Source organism: Pongo pygmaeus, chromosome 7, assembly GCF_028885625.2.
Source record: "Pongo pygmaeus isolate AG05252 chromosome 7, NHGRI_mPonPyg2-v2.0_pri, whole genome shotgun sequence".
In the NCBI taxonomy this organism is placed as follows: Eukaryota; Metazoa; Chordata; class Mammalia; order Primates; family Hominidae; genus Pongo; species Pongo pygmaeus.
In genome coordinates, this window is record NC_072380.2 from 73,587,898 (window position 1) to 73,604,602 (window position 16,705).

A 16,705-nucleotide genomic window follows, 5' to 3' on the forward strand; every position below is an offset into this window, starting at 1 on the left:
CTGCAATATTCTTTCGGCCACACAGGTCAGCTTTATTCAATAGACAGAGAACTACACAGAGGCATGAATACCAGGAGGCAAGAATCACTGGGGGCTGCCTTCGAGGCTGACTACTATAAAAATCTACCTCCAGAAAGAGCAGCTTCTGATGAAATGTACAAGTCGTTGTGTTTTGCTTGAGTGCATTTCCCAATACAGGAGATAAAAGTCCTACTGGTTTGAGGTGTAAGAGGGTAGAACTTGGGGTTGGCCAAGCAACTGAAATTTAGATAGTGAATCCCAGAAGCAAGCAGAAATTCCAGCAGCAAATCTGGAGTATGAATTCTACTCAAATCTTTGGCAGACAAGTAAACTCTGAAGGCACAAGACACCACCACCCTTTCTGACCAGACTTTAAACACAGCAATTAAAAGCCAAAAATCCTGAGCAGAGATATTAGCTGCTTTACACTGTTGGAGAGTCAGATTTTTCAATTTGAGTCCAGCCAAGTTAACTGTTTACCACACACCAACAGTCCTCAGAAAGAACAAAACAAATTCCAAAGTTGATATAACAAATTATATACACAATCCAGTTTTCAGCCAAAAACCACTAGATATGCAAAAAAAATAGGAATCACCTGACTCAATCTCAGGAAAAAAAAAAAAGGAGCAAACTGCAGCTGCCTGCCATTGTGCCCAAACATTGTGTTTATTAGAAAAATACTTCAAATTGTTGATTATAAATAAGTACAAAGAATTAAAGAAAAACATAGTATTAATGAGTAAACAGACATGGAATCTTAATAGTGAAATGGAAACTACAAAAAAGAAGCAGTTCGAGATCTAGAGTTGGAAAGAACAGTAGCTAAAACGAAAACTTTACTAGATGAGCTCAACACAGACTTGAAACAGCAGAAGAAAGAATCACTGAACTTGAAGATAGAATAATAGAAAGTATGCAATCCAATGGGGAAAAATGATTAAGAAATGAACAAAGTTTTTTTTTTTTTTTGAGCCGAAGTCTCGCTCTGTCACGTAGGCTTGAGGGCAGTGGTGTGATTTCAGCTCATGGCAACCTCTGCCTTCGGGGCTCAAGTGATCCTCCCACCTCAGCTTCCCAAGTAGCTGGGATTACAGGCACACACCACCACCTGGCTAATTTTTGTATTTTTAGTAGAGAAGGGGTTTCACCATGTTGGCCAGGCTGGTCTTGAACTCCTGACCTCAGGTAATCCACCCACCTCGGCCTCCCAAATTGCTGGGATAACAGGCATGAGCCATCATGCCCAGACTAAAAATAAACAAAGTTTCATACACCGGTGGGACATTTTCAAGCAGTCCAATATACATTTAATTATAATCACAGAAGTAGGGGAGTGAGAAAGAAGATAAAAAAAATGAAGAAATGGTAGCTGAAAAATGCTTATCTCATAAGATTGATGGGTAAGGCTTAAACAAGAACCCATCTGAAAATAACTTGAAATGTAGCAAGTATATTTGTAGACACTTAAAGTTAATTCATAGTTTGACTTTTCTGTTTATAACTCTTCTGCCCACCATTCAGGCTATTTGCATCTTATAATATCACTATCAGATGAGGGGCAAGAATGAAAGGGAAGGGGGTTAGTCACATTTTTTTTCATACTACTACTATTTATTCAGCACCCACTATCTATGGTTAAGCACCACTAGAATAGTGTGATGGTTAATTATATTTGTCAACTTGGCTAAGCCATGGTACCCAGATATTTGGTCGAACATGTCTGGATGTTGCTGAGAAGGTATTTTTGGTGAGATGAACATATCTGGATGTTGCTGAGAAGGTATTTTTGGTGAGATTAACATTTAAATCAGTAGACTTTGAGTAAAGCAGATTACTCTCCATAATGTGAGTAGGCCTGATCCAATCAGATGAAGGCCTTAAGAAAAAGTCTTATCTCCTTCCAAGGAAAAGCAATTCTGCCTCCAGACTCAAACTGCAACATCAACTCTTCTCTGTGGATTTTGGACTTGCCAGCCTCTACAATCATGTCAGCCAATTCCTTAAAAGAAATCTCTATTTCTATCTATTTCTATATCTATACACATACACACATCCTGTTGGTTTTGTTTCTCTGGAGAACTCCGTAAACTCTGATTAATATAAGGGGATAAGGGTTGGTCATGGTTCCTACTCTTAATAAGCTTTTTGTCTAGAAATTAAAAGGAAAATTCAAAATATGTACTAATAAAAAAATCTGTAAGCACAAGGCATCTTGGGAACAAAAACAGAAACACACTTTCTGGTCTGGGGTAGGAGATGGGAGTGCAGTCAGAGAAGGCTTCCTGAAAGACAGAACATCTAAGCTCAGTTTTAAGAAATGGGAGTGATAAAAGGAAAGTGGAGCGATTAGGAAGAGCATTTTGAACACAGGGAGGCCATAAGCAGGGGCTATATCCTGAGATGCGTCATGTGCTGCACTAAGAAGTTTATTTTTTTATCATCAAAGCAATAGAGAACTTTGTTCAAATATGTTATATATAGTTATAAGAATCACAAGGAAAACTTCATTGAAGATTTTTTAAATAAGAAAACTGAATGACACTTGATTATTAGCTATGTCTGTTATATTTTCTTTATGATCACAGAAAACTAAGAACTATCCATATGAAGTACTAGTTGCACCAAGCTGATTTACTGGCTGTAATACAGCCATCTACCTTTCTTTAAGTTGCTTTGCAGATGTGATTTCTGTTAGTGTAAATGTGATTTGTTTTCTAGCGCCATCTGGTGTTTTGTTAGGGCACTGATTATGACTTTTAAAAAAAATGCAAATAGTACCCAGGAAATCTTTAAGTGTTTTAAAGACATGTAAATACTGTTTAAACATATTCTTAATTGTAATGAATAATTTAATAAGATATTAAGTATAAGTCTAAATAAAAAAATTCAGGAAAAGTCCACAATACAAATACAGTTTTATCTAACACCCACCCACCCACGTGCACACATGGATACACACAAGCAAAAACACATTTCCTTTGCTCTTCAAATTTCTTTAAAGGCTCACAAATCCCAACTGATAACTGACCTTTGATAATATACTAAATCAAGAACATATTGCACATTTTTGTGTTCAGTGAATTTGTCAAAGTACAGCTTTTAAAGGTTAGAGTGAATTCTTTTCCCTTGAGTCGGGATCTTGCTCTCTTGCCCAGACCGGAGTGCAGTGGCATGATCATAGCTCGCTGCAGCATTGATCCTCCTACCTCAGACTCCCGAGTAGCTGGGACTACAGGCACATGCTACCATGCCTGGCTAAGTGTTGGGTTTTTGTTGTTGTTGTTTGTTGAGACAGTATCTCACTATGTGGCCCAGGCTGGTCTCAAACTCTTGGCCTCAAGTGATCCTCCCCTTGGCCTTCCAAAGTGCTGAGATTATAGGCATTAGCCACTGTGCCTGACCATAGATCCATATTTGACCTCTCTCACTCCATTATTCCACCCATTATCAAACCCTACTAACTTTATATCCAAATACATGTAGAATCTAACCAGCACTCACCACTTCTACCCTACATCGTAATCCTGGCCATCATCATGTCTTGCCTGGACCACTGCAACAGTCTCCTAATTGGTTTCCCTGCTTCCAGTCTTGCACTCCTATGGCCAGAATGAGCCTTTGAAAACATAACACAATCATATCCATCTTCTGCCCAGAATCTCCCAATGGCCATCTCACTGGAGGTAATACACAAGTTCTTACCTTTGTCTTCGAAAGCCTATGTGATTTGAACCCTTGACCACTCTGGTCTCATGCACTCCTACACTCTCCCCTCATACATTCTTTACCGGCAATTGCCTCCTTGTTAAGCCTCAAACATGCTAAGCACACATGCCCTAAGGACTATGAGAATGCTCCCCAAGTCTCGGAACTCTTCTCCCAGACGGTGGTGCAGCTCATGCCCTTGCCTCTTCAAATCTCTGCTTAAATGTCATCATCCAAGAGGCCTATTACACAGCAACACCTCCTGCTCATTCTGTTTTCCTTTCCTGTCTTATATTCCTTTTCACACTTCACACTGCCTGTTAGATTTTAATTTTTTAAAACTACATATCCAGCCCCACTCTCTCCCCTATACACACTAAAATGCAAGTACAATGAGAGCTGCAACTGTTTTATTGACTGTTTTGGGCCCAGTGTCTAAAACAGAGCCTGGACATCACAAGTACTCACTATGTACTCAATAAATGGATGAACACAAATGACTGTTTGAATTTGACATTTAACAAGCCATTTTTGTATTGGGTTATTTTGTAGTTCACACATTTTGTGACCATGGGCTATGGAATATGTGGGAAAAGATGACATCCAGTGGGGAGAAACTGATATCGCAATTTTATCTAAAACATAAAAATAATCTGATTTGACTCAAGTAACAGATGTCTGCAAATGAGAGCCAATTTTGCCTTAAAAAAATTTCAATTTCTGTTATTATGAAACTAAAGTCTAATGAGTGAAGGCCATTCCATTTTTTTTACTACATATTCCGGATACATAATGTTTACCTAATGTTTCCCTTTCCCTTTTCCCTACCAGATAACAGTATCATATGAATCGATTTGAATAAAAAATACATGGAATTTCCACAGCTCACAATTTGCTCCAATAGATTTTTAATAAACCTGTGATAACATTGATTCATTATTTCTTTTAATTCTGTCTATTCCTGCATTTCCCCCTTAATAAAAATAGTTTAGTTACAAACATATTTTGGTTGGTACTGATCTAAAGTGCTAATTTTAAATGGGGGGAGAGTGACAAACCAGTCAACAGAAGCTGTTGCAATGATTTTCTTTGCAGGTTCCAGAGGTCCCAGCCCCTACACTCCCCCAGCAAACCCCCTTTAGGATCAGAGTCCCTGGAGGTCAGACCTGTGCATCAGGGATACCCGGCAGTGCAGGGGAAGGTACGGGCTGCTAAGGCTGGAATGGGAGGTCTGGAGCATGAGAGTCAGAGATATGAGGAGCTCACAATTGCAACTGCCCTGTGAGCAGCAGATTTGGGACAGGTTTGCAAGTGTTTCTGTTTATCTGTAACAAGCCATGCCCACCATTCGGACTCCCTGTCCCTCCCTTTGTAAGAATGCATTACAGTGAACCTCCCAGAAGCAAACCAGTCAATGTGTAAATGAGAAACGGCTCTGTTTGGTACGGAGATGTGCATGGGCTGGGTACGGTGTCCACAGCATGAAGAAAAGTCCAGACTCCCACCATGGTCTAGTCTTTGAATTTCTCTAACTGTATCTTATACACTCTAGGCTTGTTCAGGTGCTCCAGCTTCTTGGGCCTTCTCTCCTGTCTCAGGACTTTTGTACAAACTGTTCCTCTGCTCAGAGTGCTTAGGTTTCCCTAACCTCCTGGGACACCTTCTTCCCTGATTCACCACCCCTTCTGCCTACGGCGTGCTCTCCTGCTTTGTTTCCTCAGAACTCTTACCACAATTTCAGTCTGGTGTGTACTGCTGGTCTCCCTACTGGGATGTGAGCTCCCTGAAACAGGAACCTGGTCTGTCTTGCTCTCACCTGCAACCACTTGTCTAGAACAATTCCTGGCATGTAGTTGGCACATACATATTTAAGGGGATGAAGTGCGTTTTGAGGGGGAAAGATCAGGGGTTGGTTTTAGACTTGTTAAGTTGGAAGTGATTATTACACATCCAACACATTGACGTTATCAGGCAGATACCATGTAGACAGCTGGACACACCAGTCTAGAGTGCAGGCAAAAGACCCAGGCTGTGGGTAAATTTGGCACTCTGTGGCATACAGAGGCATTTAAAGGCATGAGATTAGATGAGATCATTAAGGGAGTGCGTGTATATGGGGAAATGCTCCGAGGACTAAGTCTGGGGCACTCCAGTGATTAATGGTCAAGGAGATGAGAAACATCCATCCAAAGAGCCTGAGAAAAGCAAACAGTAGAGAGCAGGAGAAAGACCAACAGAATGTCGTATCCGGCAAGCCATGTGAAGGGAGTGTTTGAAGGACAGGAAGTGATCAACTCTATCAAAAGCTGCTGATTTGCCCCTTCTTGCCTTGTGTTTTCTCATTAGCAGGTATCGCTATCTATTATAGTTATGTCCTAAATATATTGGAAGATCCAGGAAGTAAGGCAGCGGAAAGCTTGTGAGAGTATGAAGATCGAGCTAATCTCAGTGATCTATAAAACAGAGTCAGCCAACGGTTTCTGATATTAAGGAGAAAACTACAGAATTATACAAATTATTTAGAAATGCATAGCTAAGTACTAGAAAGAAACAGCTAAGGCCAGGGGCGGTGGTTCATGCCTGTAACCCCAGAGCTTTGGGAGGTCGAGGCGGGAGGATTACAAGGTCAGGAGTTTGAGACCAGCCTGGCCAACATGGTGAAACCCTGTCTCTACTTAAAAAATACAAAAATTAGTTGGCGTGGTGGCATGTGTCTGTAATCCCAGCTACTCGGGGGGCTGAGGCAGGAGAATTGCTTGAACCGGGGAGGAGGAGGTTGCAGTGAGCCAAGATCATGCCACTGCACTCCAGCCTGGGTGACACAGTGAGACGCCATCTCAAAAAAAAAAAAAAAAAAAAGAAAGAAACAGCTAAAAGAAAGTTAGGAGTGAGACTTGGGGATATGAAGTAGTAGGGAAGAGGACTGCTGCTATTCATTATAAACCTCAACTTTTTAAACTATATCCTTGTACTACTTTGACAAAAATTAAAAACAACTAGTTAGAAAAAAGTTTTCATGAATTAGGGGCCTACTTCTCAACTTGTGGGCTGTGAAATTACAGCCAGAGGCCAGCAACTCCACATGCTCACCAAGTATCATTTGCACACTAAGTAAGATCTTATGCACAGTATGTACAAGATACATATGTACATACTTTCATTACTACAAATTAAATTAAAAGCATTCCTAAAATTGTAATAATATTCAATTATTAAAGATCATATCATTCAACTGATACTAAAAATAGCCATTATTCTATGATCATCCATATAATTTTTTAACTCTTTGTAATAAACTTTTGGCAAGTAGAAATAATTCTTTCTGCATAGCTATAACTTTGTTTGCATGTCTTTCCAACAATTCAGAGTTCCTTGAAAAAGATACCATGTTCTAGGAATATTTGGATTCCTATACCTAGTACAGTTGTTGACATATCAACAATAAATGATATTTAATATATCCTAAGTGTTTTCTCTGTTAGCTATTGCTTTAAGCACTTTACGTATATTTTCATTTTATTACTATCATGGAAACACAGCCTTCAGAAGTTGGTACTCTTATTATTCCTACATTACAGAAAAGAAAACTGAGGCACAAAAGTTAAGTATTTTTCCCAAGGACGCATGAGTGCAAATGTCAAAACTAGAATTAGAAGCTGGGCAATCTCTTTCTATGCTTTGGCTCTTAATGTTTATGTAAAATATTAATAAGTGTTCGTTGATAAAATCATTGAAATAACAAACCCAGGAGCAAATTCTTTTAATTAGTGACATAAAATAAAATCATGTTATTCTTGGATGGAAAATAAAATCATGTTATTCTTTTCCCCATGTATATTTTAAAGGCTGTTTATTTGACAATCTCACCTTTTGCTTTTTGTTCTGGATCATCTGTTTTTCTATTTGTTTCTGAAAATTAAAGACAAAACATAGTAAGTACTATGCAAGTCACCATTAAGTATCTCAAAATATAGGACAATATTTAAATGAATTCAATAAGTATAATCAAAGAAAAATATATCTGAGCATACAATTCAATTTTCCTAAATCCTGAATTCATTACACATGAAGTTCATTAGAAAAGATCAAGATTTGGGCATATTTCAATTACTTATACTAAAAGTCACAAAACACTGACTAGGCACCAGGCTAAGTACTCCTTGTCTATAAGATAAGAGAGTTGGAGTGGGTGATGTACATCAACTCCAAGTGTCTCTAAGGTACAAAGACATGTGGGTGGGGAGAAGCCATCATTAAAGCTTGTTCAATATTGTTATTGTCTCTTAAAACCAGAAAACTACTTGAATAATTGACATCATGTGCTTTAAAGGAATGCAGCATGTCACACTTCTTGGAATATTAGTCTGCCACTCTAAGGACGTCACATATATACAGATGATCCATTGGGGGAGCTTGTGCTGAAGCCCAGGTGAGAAGCCAGAGATGAACCAAAGACCCCACCTGTGTCAGATGCACTAAGTAAATCACAGTGTCTCTCCCACAAATAGAATTACCTAGGACAGTGACACCCACCAAGAGCCTAGACTGAACATCCACCCCTCACATGGAAAACAACAGCATATGAGCTGACCATGTGTTTTTAACCTCATTTCTGCACCTATTAACTCCACATCAGGACTACTGTGTAAGGTAAATTAGGATCTAGTTAATTTTCAAGGTAATCACTTGATTACAGCCCTAGTAGGAACTTATCTGTTCTTTGTGTATTTCTAGGAACATGGGTGTATGTATGCACATAGGTTGGAGTGGAAACAAGGCAGAGTCTGGGAGATTGATAAAAAACCAGACTCTGTCCTCTCCCACAGAAGCTGCGAGAGGATGTCGGTGAGATCAGGGATGTGGTCAAGTGAACATTGACACGGATCACTCCATTTGTTGGTCTGGAGTTTCCCACATTCATTCATATAAAACATTTCCATTTGGGGAGATGAAAAGTAAATCTGAGGCTGGTTTTAATAAAGGGAAGGGATTTTTATAAGTCAAGTTTTCTTGCTCCTTTGAGACTCTACATAAGAGGAAGAAAGGGGAACTAACTTTTAAATCTAGTGTGCCAGGCTAAGTGCTAATCACATCATTTATGAATTCTCTTGTCTTCTCACACCCTGTGGAGAAGGTCTTACCTCCCTCTTTGTGCATAGGAGAAAATAGATGGCTGAGAAATTAGCGTCCCCAAAGCTATCAAGGCCAGCAGTTTACATAATTCCAAAGCATACGTTTTTTTCCACTGAACCACTGTGTACCTTTCTTCAAAGAGAAGTGCCAGTCTTGACTTTTGCAAAGAGTTGATTTTATAGGGTTGACAGCACATACCTCCTGCGCAGTGCCACAAGAATAATGCAGGACTTCTTTTTTTTTTTTTTTTAAGGACTTGTAGGTCTTGGTAGAATGTTTTAGAATTTCTGATCTTTTTAACTATAGCCTCCTTATTATAAAGTTAGGTAGCTGAACTATTCAATACCATTCATTCATCAAATATTAACTGAGCACCTACTAATGTCTGGCAGCCTTGTAGTCATCGGAGATACAGCAATAAAGAAAAGCATAAAAAATTTCAGTCCCGAAGGAGCTCTTTCTAGTGGGATCAGCAGTACCTGCAGGAACACTGCAACCCTCCACATCCCCCAGTCATTGCATAAGGCTAATGTGATTAGAAAAATCAAGTGTAAAATGCAAGTTTCTAACTGGACTAGATAGAACAGGTGGCGCTGGTCATGAAGGGGAGTTTAGGGCTCTCCACAGATCTTCCCACTCTTGGGAGGGAAATAAGGAAGGAGGAGTGGTTTGAACGGTCACATTCCAAATAGAAGTGGAAGGCGCTGATCCTGATGTGGGAGGGCCCTGGCCAGGTCTCCTCATGTCCTTTGGACTCACGTCCTCCCAGGAACGTGGAGGGTGAGTGTGGTTGGACATATGCCCAGAAACAAGGGCCACCATCTTTCTTCAACTTCCCATGCTGTATCTAAAAGGGGTTGGCAGTCTGACCTAAAGCCTGGACCAGATCATTCCAGGCCCCAGGCCAAAAGCTCCCTTATTCTCATTCTTGTCCTCTTCTGTCCTTCACCTCACATCAAGAAGCTAAGTTCTGAGATTCATTTCGGATATGGAGAAAATACACAGAGATAATAGTAATACTGTGCATTAGTTTTATATTGTTATACATAAATTACTGCAACTTGAGCAAAAAAAAAAAAAAAAAAGAAAAGAAAATACACAGAGAATATGTTTTAGGCTCTACGAGTTTTATTGCTTAAATTTAGCTTAGGCAAAGGAGCTTTCTGTGAGATTCAGCTTCCCCACTAGCATTCTGCAAAGACAATAATGAAGTGATACTTTGCTTTATTCTCTGTACCTATGCTTCTCTGGGAGACCTCATATGAACCTCACTGTGCCAAAGAGGAAAATGACTTGAGCACGTATTATATACAGGCATTGTTCTAAGCACTTAACACAGACTATCCCATTTAAACTTCTCATCATTCATAGGAGGTAGTTATAATTTTACAAATAAGGCAACTGAGGCATAGAGAGGCTAAGTAATCTTGTCGAGGATCACAAAACAAACAAAACCAGTTTCAGAGACTATATTCCATAAAATACTACTTTAATCACACTCTATATCCCAGTAATGGGGAATTCATTAACTAAAGGGAGCTATATGCTCAGCCCATCCCTGAAAATTACAAAAGTACAAGCTCACATGTAACTCATATGTAGTGTTTAAATATTCGTATTCAGAAAACAAAGATGTTACACTACTCTTTACCTGTCTTAACGTTCCTTTTTTATCCTTTAAATATTTTGTCAGAACAGTAAACACCTTACTAAAAAGAATGGGATATTGATCTTTAAATATTGTCATACAACCACTAAAGCAAATCACTTTGGTGGATTCAGATATACTGTACTCAGCCAGGCACAGTGGCTCATGCCTGTAATCCCAGCAGTTTGGAAGGCCGAGGCAGACAGATCACAAGGTCAAGAGATCGAGACCATCCTGGCCAACATGGTGAAACCCTGTCTCTACTAAAAATACAAAAATTAGCTGGGCGTAGTGGCATGTGCCTGTAGTCCCAGCTACTTGGGAGGCTGAGGCAGAAGAATTGCTTGAATCCAGGTGGCAGAGCTTGCAGTGAGCCGAGATCGTATCACTGCACTCCAGCCTGGTGACACAGTGAGACTCTGAGACTCCGTCTCAAAAATAAACAAAAAACAGATATACTGTACTAATGTTCCAGCCATTGTGCTAACCTGCCAGCTGAGCAGTTCTTGCTGGACTCAATATATATTCAAAGTGAATTTCCACCCAGGCCTGTTCATCCCTGTGAGTGCATTACCACACTGGCATCTGTTCTCTCCTTGCACCAGGACATGAGACTGCTCTCTCCCTGAGCGCCCAGACTGACCGACCAGTCCTCACGTCACAGCTTTCCAGTCTCCTTCTCTACTAGCACTTCCTTAGCTCATGCTGTATCACCATCACCTATTACTGGTTAGTTGCCTAACCATCTTCCTGCCCGCTCTTTGGCCTCCCTCCAATGGCTTCCACCTCACACCAGCTGCCCGAGAGTTGCTCTGGATACTGGTGTGTCACCTCGGGCCAGCAGGCACCCCACCTCTGTGACCTTGGCTTTGCTCACTTGCAGGCAGAAATAATACTTATCTGCCGAGAAAACTCAGCTCCGCGACATGTGCGCACGGTACTCAGCAGAGTGGATGCATTCAATAAAGGTGGGTCTGCTTACCATTAGTGTTTATTTTTGTTTCTTCTGGACATGCTGGAGCTGAAAACAACCTGTTCTAGAAGCCCAGGGGCTTCTTCCTTATTTAGTTCTCCTTTTCTGTCCAGAGAATGAAGACTGGAAGTGGAAGAGAAAAGAGAACTTTCCATATCCATTTCTGCCCTTCCATCCACTCACGATGAAATTAATATCCTCCCATTATGAAGCGATGTATAAGGTGGGGCAGTAGTTCTATTTTCAGTCTTTTGAGGAACCTCCTAGTGGTTGTACTAATTTAAACTCCCACTAACAGTGCATGAGGGTTCCTCTTTCTCCACATGCTCACCAGCATTCATTACTGCCGTCTTTTGATAAGTCATTTTAACTCAGGTAAGATGATATCTCAATGTAGTTTTGATTTGCATTTCTGATGATCAAGGATGTTGAGCACCTTTTTGTATACCTGTTTTGCCATTTTCATGTCTTCTTTTGAGAATTCAGATCTCTTGCCCATTTTAAAAATCAGGTGATTAGATTTTTCCCTATGGAGTTGTCTGAGCTCCTTATATATTCTCGTTATTAATCCCTTGACAGATGGGTAGTTCGCAAATATTTTGATGTATTCTGTGGGTTATCACTTCACTTTGTTGTTTCCTTTGCTGTACAGAAGCTTTGTAACTTAATGTGATCCCATTTTTCCATTTTTGCTTTGGTTGCCTGTGCTTTTGGGGTATTACTCAAGAAATCATTGCCTAGACCAATGTCCTGGACAATTTCCCCATTGTTTTCTCTTAGCAATCCCACTGCTAGGTATATATCCAAAAGAAAAGAAATTAGTATATTGAAGAAATATCCACACTCCCGTGTTTATTGCAGCACTATTTACAATAGCTAAGCTTTGGAATCAACTTAACGGTCTGTCAACAGATGAATGAAGAAAATGTGGTACATATATAATGGAGTACTATTCAGCCATAAAAAAGAATAAGATCCTGTCATTTGAAACAACATGGATGGAACTGGAGGTCATTATGTTAGGTGAAATAAGCCAGGCACAGAAAGATAAACATCACATGTTCTCACTAATTTGTGGGTGCTAAAAATTAAAACAATTGAACTCACAGAGGTAGAGGGTAGAAGGATGGTTACCAGAGGCTGGGAAGGGTAGTGGGGGGAGAGGGGAGCAGGAGGTGAAGATGGTTAATGGGTACAAAAATATAGTTATATACAATGAATAAGATCTAGTATTTGATAGCAAAACAGAGTTACTATAGCCAACATTAATTTATTGTACATTTTCTATGTCTGTATCGAAATATCTCATATAGTCAAATTTATACATCTACTACATACTCATAAAAATTAAAAAATTGGGGACAAAAGGTGGAGCAGGCTGTCCAGGGAATAATCAAAACCTAGGTGCAGGACAAAATCTACAAAGGATGGATGCAGGGGCTATTTAATTTTAATCTTGCTTCCTGGCAATGTAGCATGATAGTAAATGTAAAATAAGCATTATCTGTTAGAAATACATTAACTGGCTGAAGGTATTCCTTTGTGATTTTAGTTATCAAAAATGCTATAATCTTCTAAAATACTAGTAAGGACAAAATGAACTGATTTAATTATGTAACAAATTAAAAATACCTTATACTTCAAAAATAATGACAATATAGAGAATTCTTCTGTATTTTATTGCACTCAATATTTAATAGAAGACATTTACATTATTTTTAGAAAATCCACTGATGTTGCACAATGGCATATATTTGTAAAGACAAGGCTCATTAATTCAGATATTTGGAATTCAAAAATATTTAAAGTTAACCACAGCATAATGAATCCTCAATGTCCAGAGTTCTACAAAAATCCAGCAAAACTTATTTTACTCATTCATCAGTTCTATGTCACTCCTTAGTTTCCCTAAAAAAATATGGCTTTATAAAAAGTAGCTTCTATAATTCACAAATGAAGAGCTTTATTATAATTTGAGTATCACCTCTGTATCACCGATATCACAGCTTTAGAAAATTATTGCTTTTCTTATTATCTTATTATTTCAGGTTTCATTACACATTGAGTACCCATGCAGGACTCACTACATTGTATAATAACTATGATCTATAGTGATAAAAATATAGAAATCTCTTCGATTTTAATCCTAAAAGCAGGGGGAAAAAGTCACCTTATCTCAATGTTAACAAAATCAAGAGCTACCTCTAATGTATCGATCAAACCACTTCTTATGGCTTTGCTTATAGTTGCTCATGGTCCTTTCAAAATGATGTGGTAGCTACCTTCTTTTCTGACAAAGGATTATTTTCAACACAGCAATTATTTCTGAGCCCAAAATAAACCACATTAAATAAAGAAGAAAATCTTCAGTGTAGAAAGAAAAAGGCTTATTGCCGTGAAATAGCAGCAGGCATCGGGCTCTGTGAGCTTTTCACACATCCTCAATCAACCCAGCTCAAGGCGTTACTGAGTTCATCTAGTAAGAGCACTGAGAGGTCTCTAGTGCTGCAGGGGAATTACTCAATTAGCCAAAGGCAGAATAATCTTTAAGTTATGCACCAGTAATTTATACAGGTTTTCTAAAATTTAAACAAATACTGAAGAGACTATAGGTATTATATGATTAATCTTAGGTGCCAACAAAGCATTTTTGCATGATAATAGTAGGGCCATTCTTTTTCCTTGTGTCTTAACAAGGAATTTCAGTGTTCCCCTCTCATTTAAAAAAATAAATAAATGATAATTTAAAACTTTCATTGAAATATTAAATTTTTCTAATTAATCAGCTAAAAGCTACAAAAATTTCAAAAGTTTATCTGAACACTTGAAGCTAATGTAGAAATTTTTTGATAAGAATATCAGTGCAGGTATATACAACTCAAATCTTCACAGCTAATGATGATCTCTGTTAGCGTTTTTAAGAGTGCTAACACAAAGTACTCTTAATAGCTTTTAAATCATGTTTAACACAGTTTACACAAGTCAGTCCAACAGTTAGTGTTAATTACTAATAATATATGAAAACCCTGCCAACACAATTGCTGCTACATCACCAATATAATTATTAACCACTGTCTGAAAAACACACATAAATTCAGGTAAGACTAAAAGCTGTCTCACAAAAAGAAAAAAGAAATCCAATGGATCCACTAATGCTATCAAAAGGGACATGCAGGAATGTAACATGACATTTTTAGAAACATGTGTTTCTAAAAAGAAAAAAAAAATACACTAAAATGCCAGTGGACTATAATTCATTCAAAACATCTTTAGTGTTCCTTCCCAAAGATCTTGATCTGCTCAGTAATTGCTTCACAAGATCTATCACAGCCATCTTTTGGAGCGTATGGTTAGGCTGGTCCTCCTGTGGTGGTAGGGGCAGTCTTTTTGAAGCTTTAAGTATCTGCAAAAATAAGGGAAAATCTAAATTAAAGGACCAACCAGACACAGACTGTGAAACTGCTTCATTTTCATTCTACTTTTTAAAAAACCCACCAACAAAGTAATTTTTTTTTTTTTTTTTTGGTGTTTGTTTTTAAGGACAACTTGGTAACAGAATAATCAACTACCGAAAGAAGCCAGGGGGGATGCCTTGCAAAGCTGCTGATGAAAATCTCAGGTTCTTTAGAGCACTTGAGAATTAAAACTGAACTGAATAATCTCAATCTTTTAAGAAACACAGCATTGAATTTCTTCAATATTTTTACTCTATTAAAAAGAAACAGAAATCTAGTATGGTATTTGAAAAATAAACACAAGAAGCAGTTTCGAGGATCAACTGGACACTATAAGCTGCATTTAAAATATATTGTTTTAAAAATTAAAATAAATTTAAAACATTGATAACATAAATGGTTGACAATAAAAGTATATAAGTATTTTAAAAGAAGTAAAATTCATTCCTATCCAACTTTTTACGATTTTTTTTTTCATTCTTAACTTTAGTATCTGATTTGTTTTACTATCACAGCATTGGATTTGTGTTACAATTAAACTAGAAAAGGAGGTGGTGCACAGAAAGGCCCTGCAAAATCTTGACATAATTTTTAAAGCTGGATCCCAATATTTCCTTTCTTCCTTCCTCCTTTCCTAACAATTTCTGTCTATCTATCTATATATGTGCAACCAAAACTTTTTATATAAGTGGAATTGTTTGGGAACATCTAGACATTTTATATATACCTTTACATATCCAACATAAATGAATGCTTCTATTTCCCCAAAAAGACATTACAAAAATATTCATAGCAGCTTTCTTCATAGTCAACAATTGAGGAAAAAAAACTCACTGTGTCCATTAACAGTAGGATGGATTTAAAACTGTAGGAAATAGTTATGAATAAGAGCAAATGACTACACTTAACAAGGTGGATGAAACCACAGACAAGATGTAGAACAGAAACAAGTTGCAAAAACAAATGTGTGTGTTTATGGATCTTAAATTCAAGAGCAGACAAAACTAATCTACGATGATGCAGTTCACAAGAGTGGTTACCTCTGGTTGGGGTATGACTGAGAGGTAGGAAGAGGGAGACATTTCTGGGGTGCTAAAAGCTTTACATCTTTTTATCTTGATCTGAGTAATGGGTACGAGTATATACGCATGGAAAAAATTCAACATTTGAGCACTTCCACATGTATAAATTATACCCCAATAGAAAACGTTTTTTTAAATGAGTTTTAGATTCTCTTGGCATTCAACAGTTTTCTGGACTTTGATTTGAGAGGAAGATACATTTCAGAAGTACCTTGGGAAAATGGAAAGTTGTTCAAAGTATAACAATGAGTATTTATAAAAAGGCAAATAAACTAAAAGTTCTACTGCAATTTTGAACAATTCCAATAAATGTCTGAAGACCCCATTCAGAAGTGGTTATGGTGCAAATCCAACATCTCCAAAATCAGGACCGTCATCTCTTCTGCTACTCTCTATTTCCTCCTGCCTTCTCTTTCTCCATTAACATTCTGTCATTCATTCACAAGGATTCAAGCGAGAAATGTAGGAACCTGGACTCCTCTCCCTCTCCCATCAAATTATTTCCAGCTCCAGTTTCCACGAAATCAGGCACCTTTCCATTCATTCTACTGCAGCCAAGCTCCCACCATTTTTGGCTTAGCCTATGGTAGCTGCTTCTTACTAGTCTCTACCTCCTTGCTGGACTAATCGAATCTCAAATTGAGATTCGATCACGTGACTCCTCTGCTTGGATTTTTTTCAGTGG

At 38.2% G+C, this 16,705-nt stretch overlaps 1 protein-coding gene across 24 annotated transcripts in view; it reads right to left on the reverse strand.

Moving 5' to 3' along the window:
• ASPH (aspartate beta-hydroxylase) overlaps positions 1–16,705 on the reverse strand; it is a 228,308-nt gene that overhangs the window by 115,169 nt on the left and 96,434 nt on the right. For 14 of the 24 annotated variants that reach the window (XM_054497391.2, XM_054497392.2, XM_054497388.2 and 11 more), the window contains one exon: positions 7,597–7,638. The exons of 4 other annotated variants lie outside the window; for them this stretch is intronic. In XM_054497391.2, coding sequence (XP_054353366.1) covers positions 7,597–7,638 — 42 coding nt within the window. Of the gene's footprint in view, positions 1–7,596; positions 7,639–13,143; positions 14,887–16,705 lie in introns of those variants that run through there. 6 more of the 24 variants (XM_054497400.2, XM_054497403.2, XM_054497407.2 and 3 more) reach the window with 1 other exon arrangement.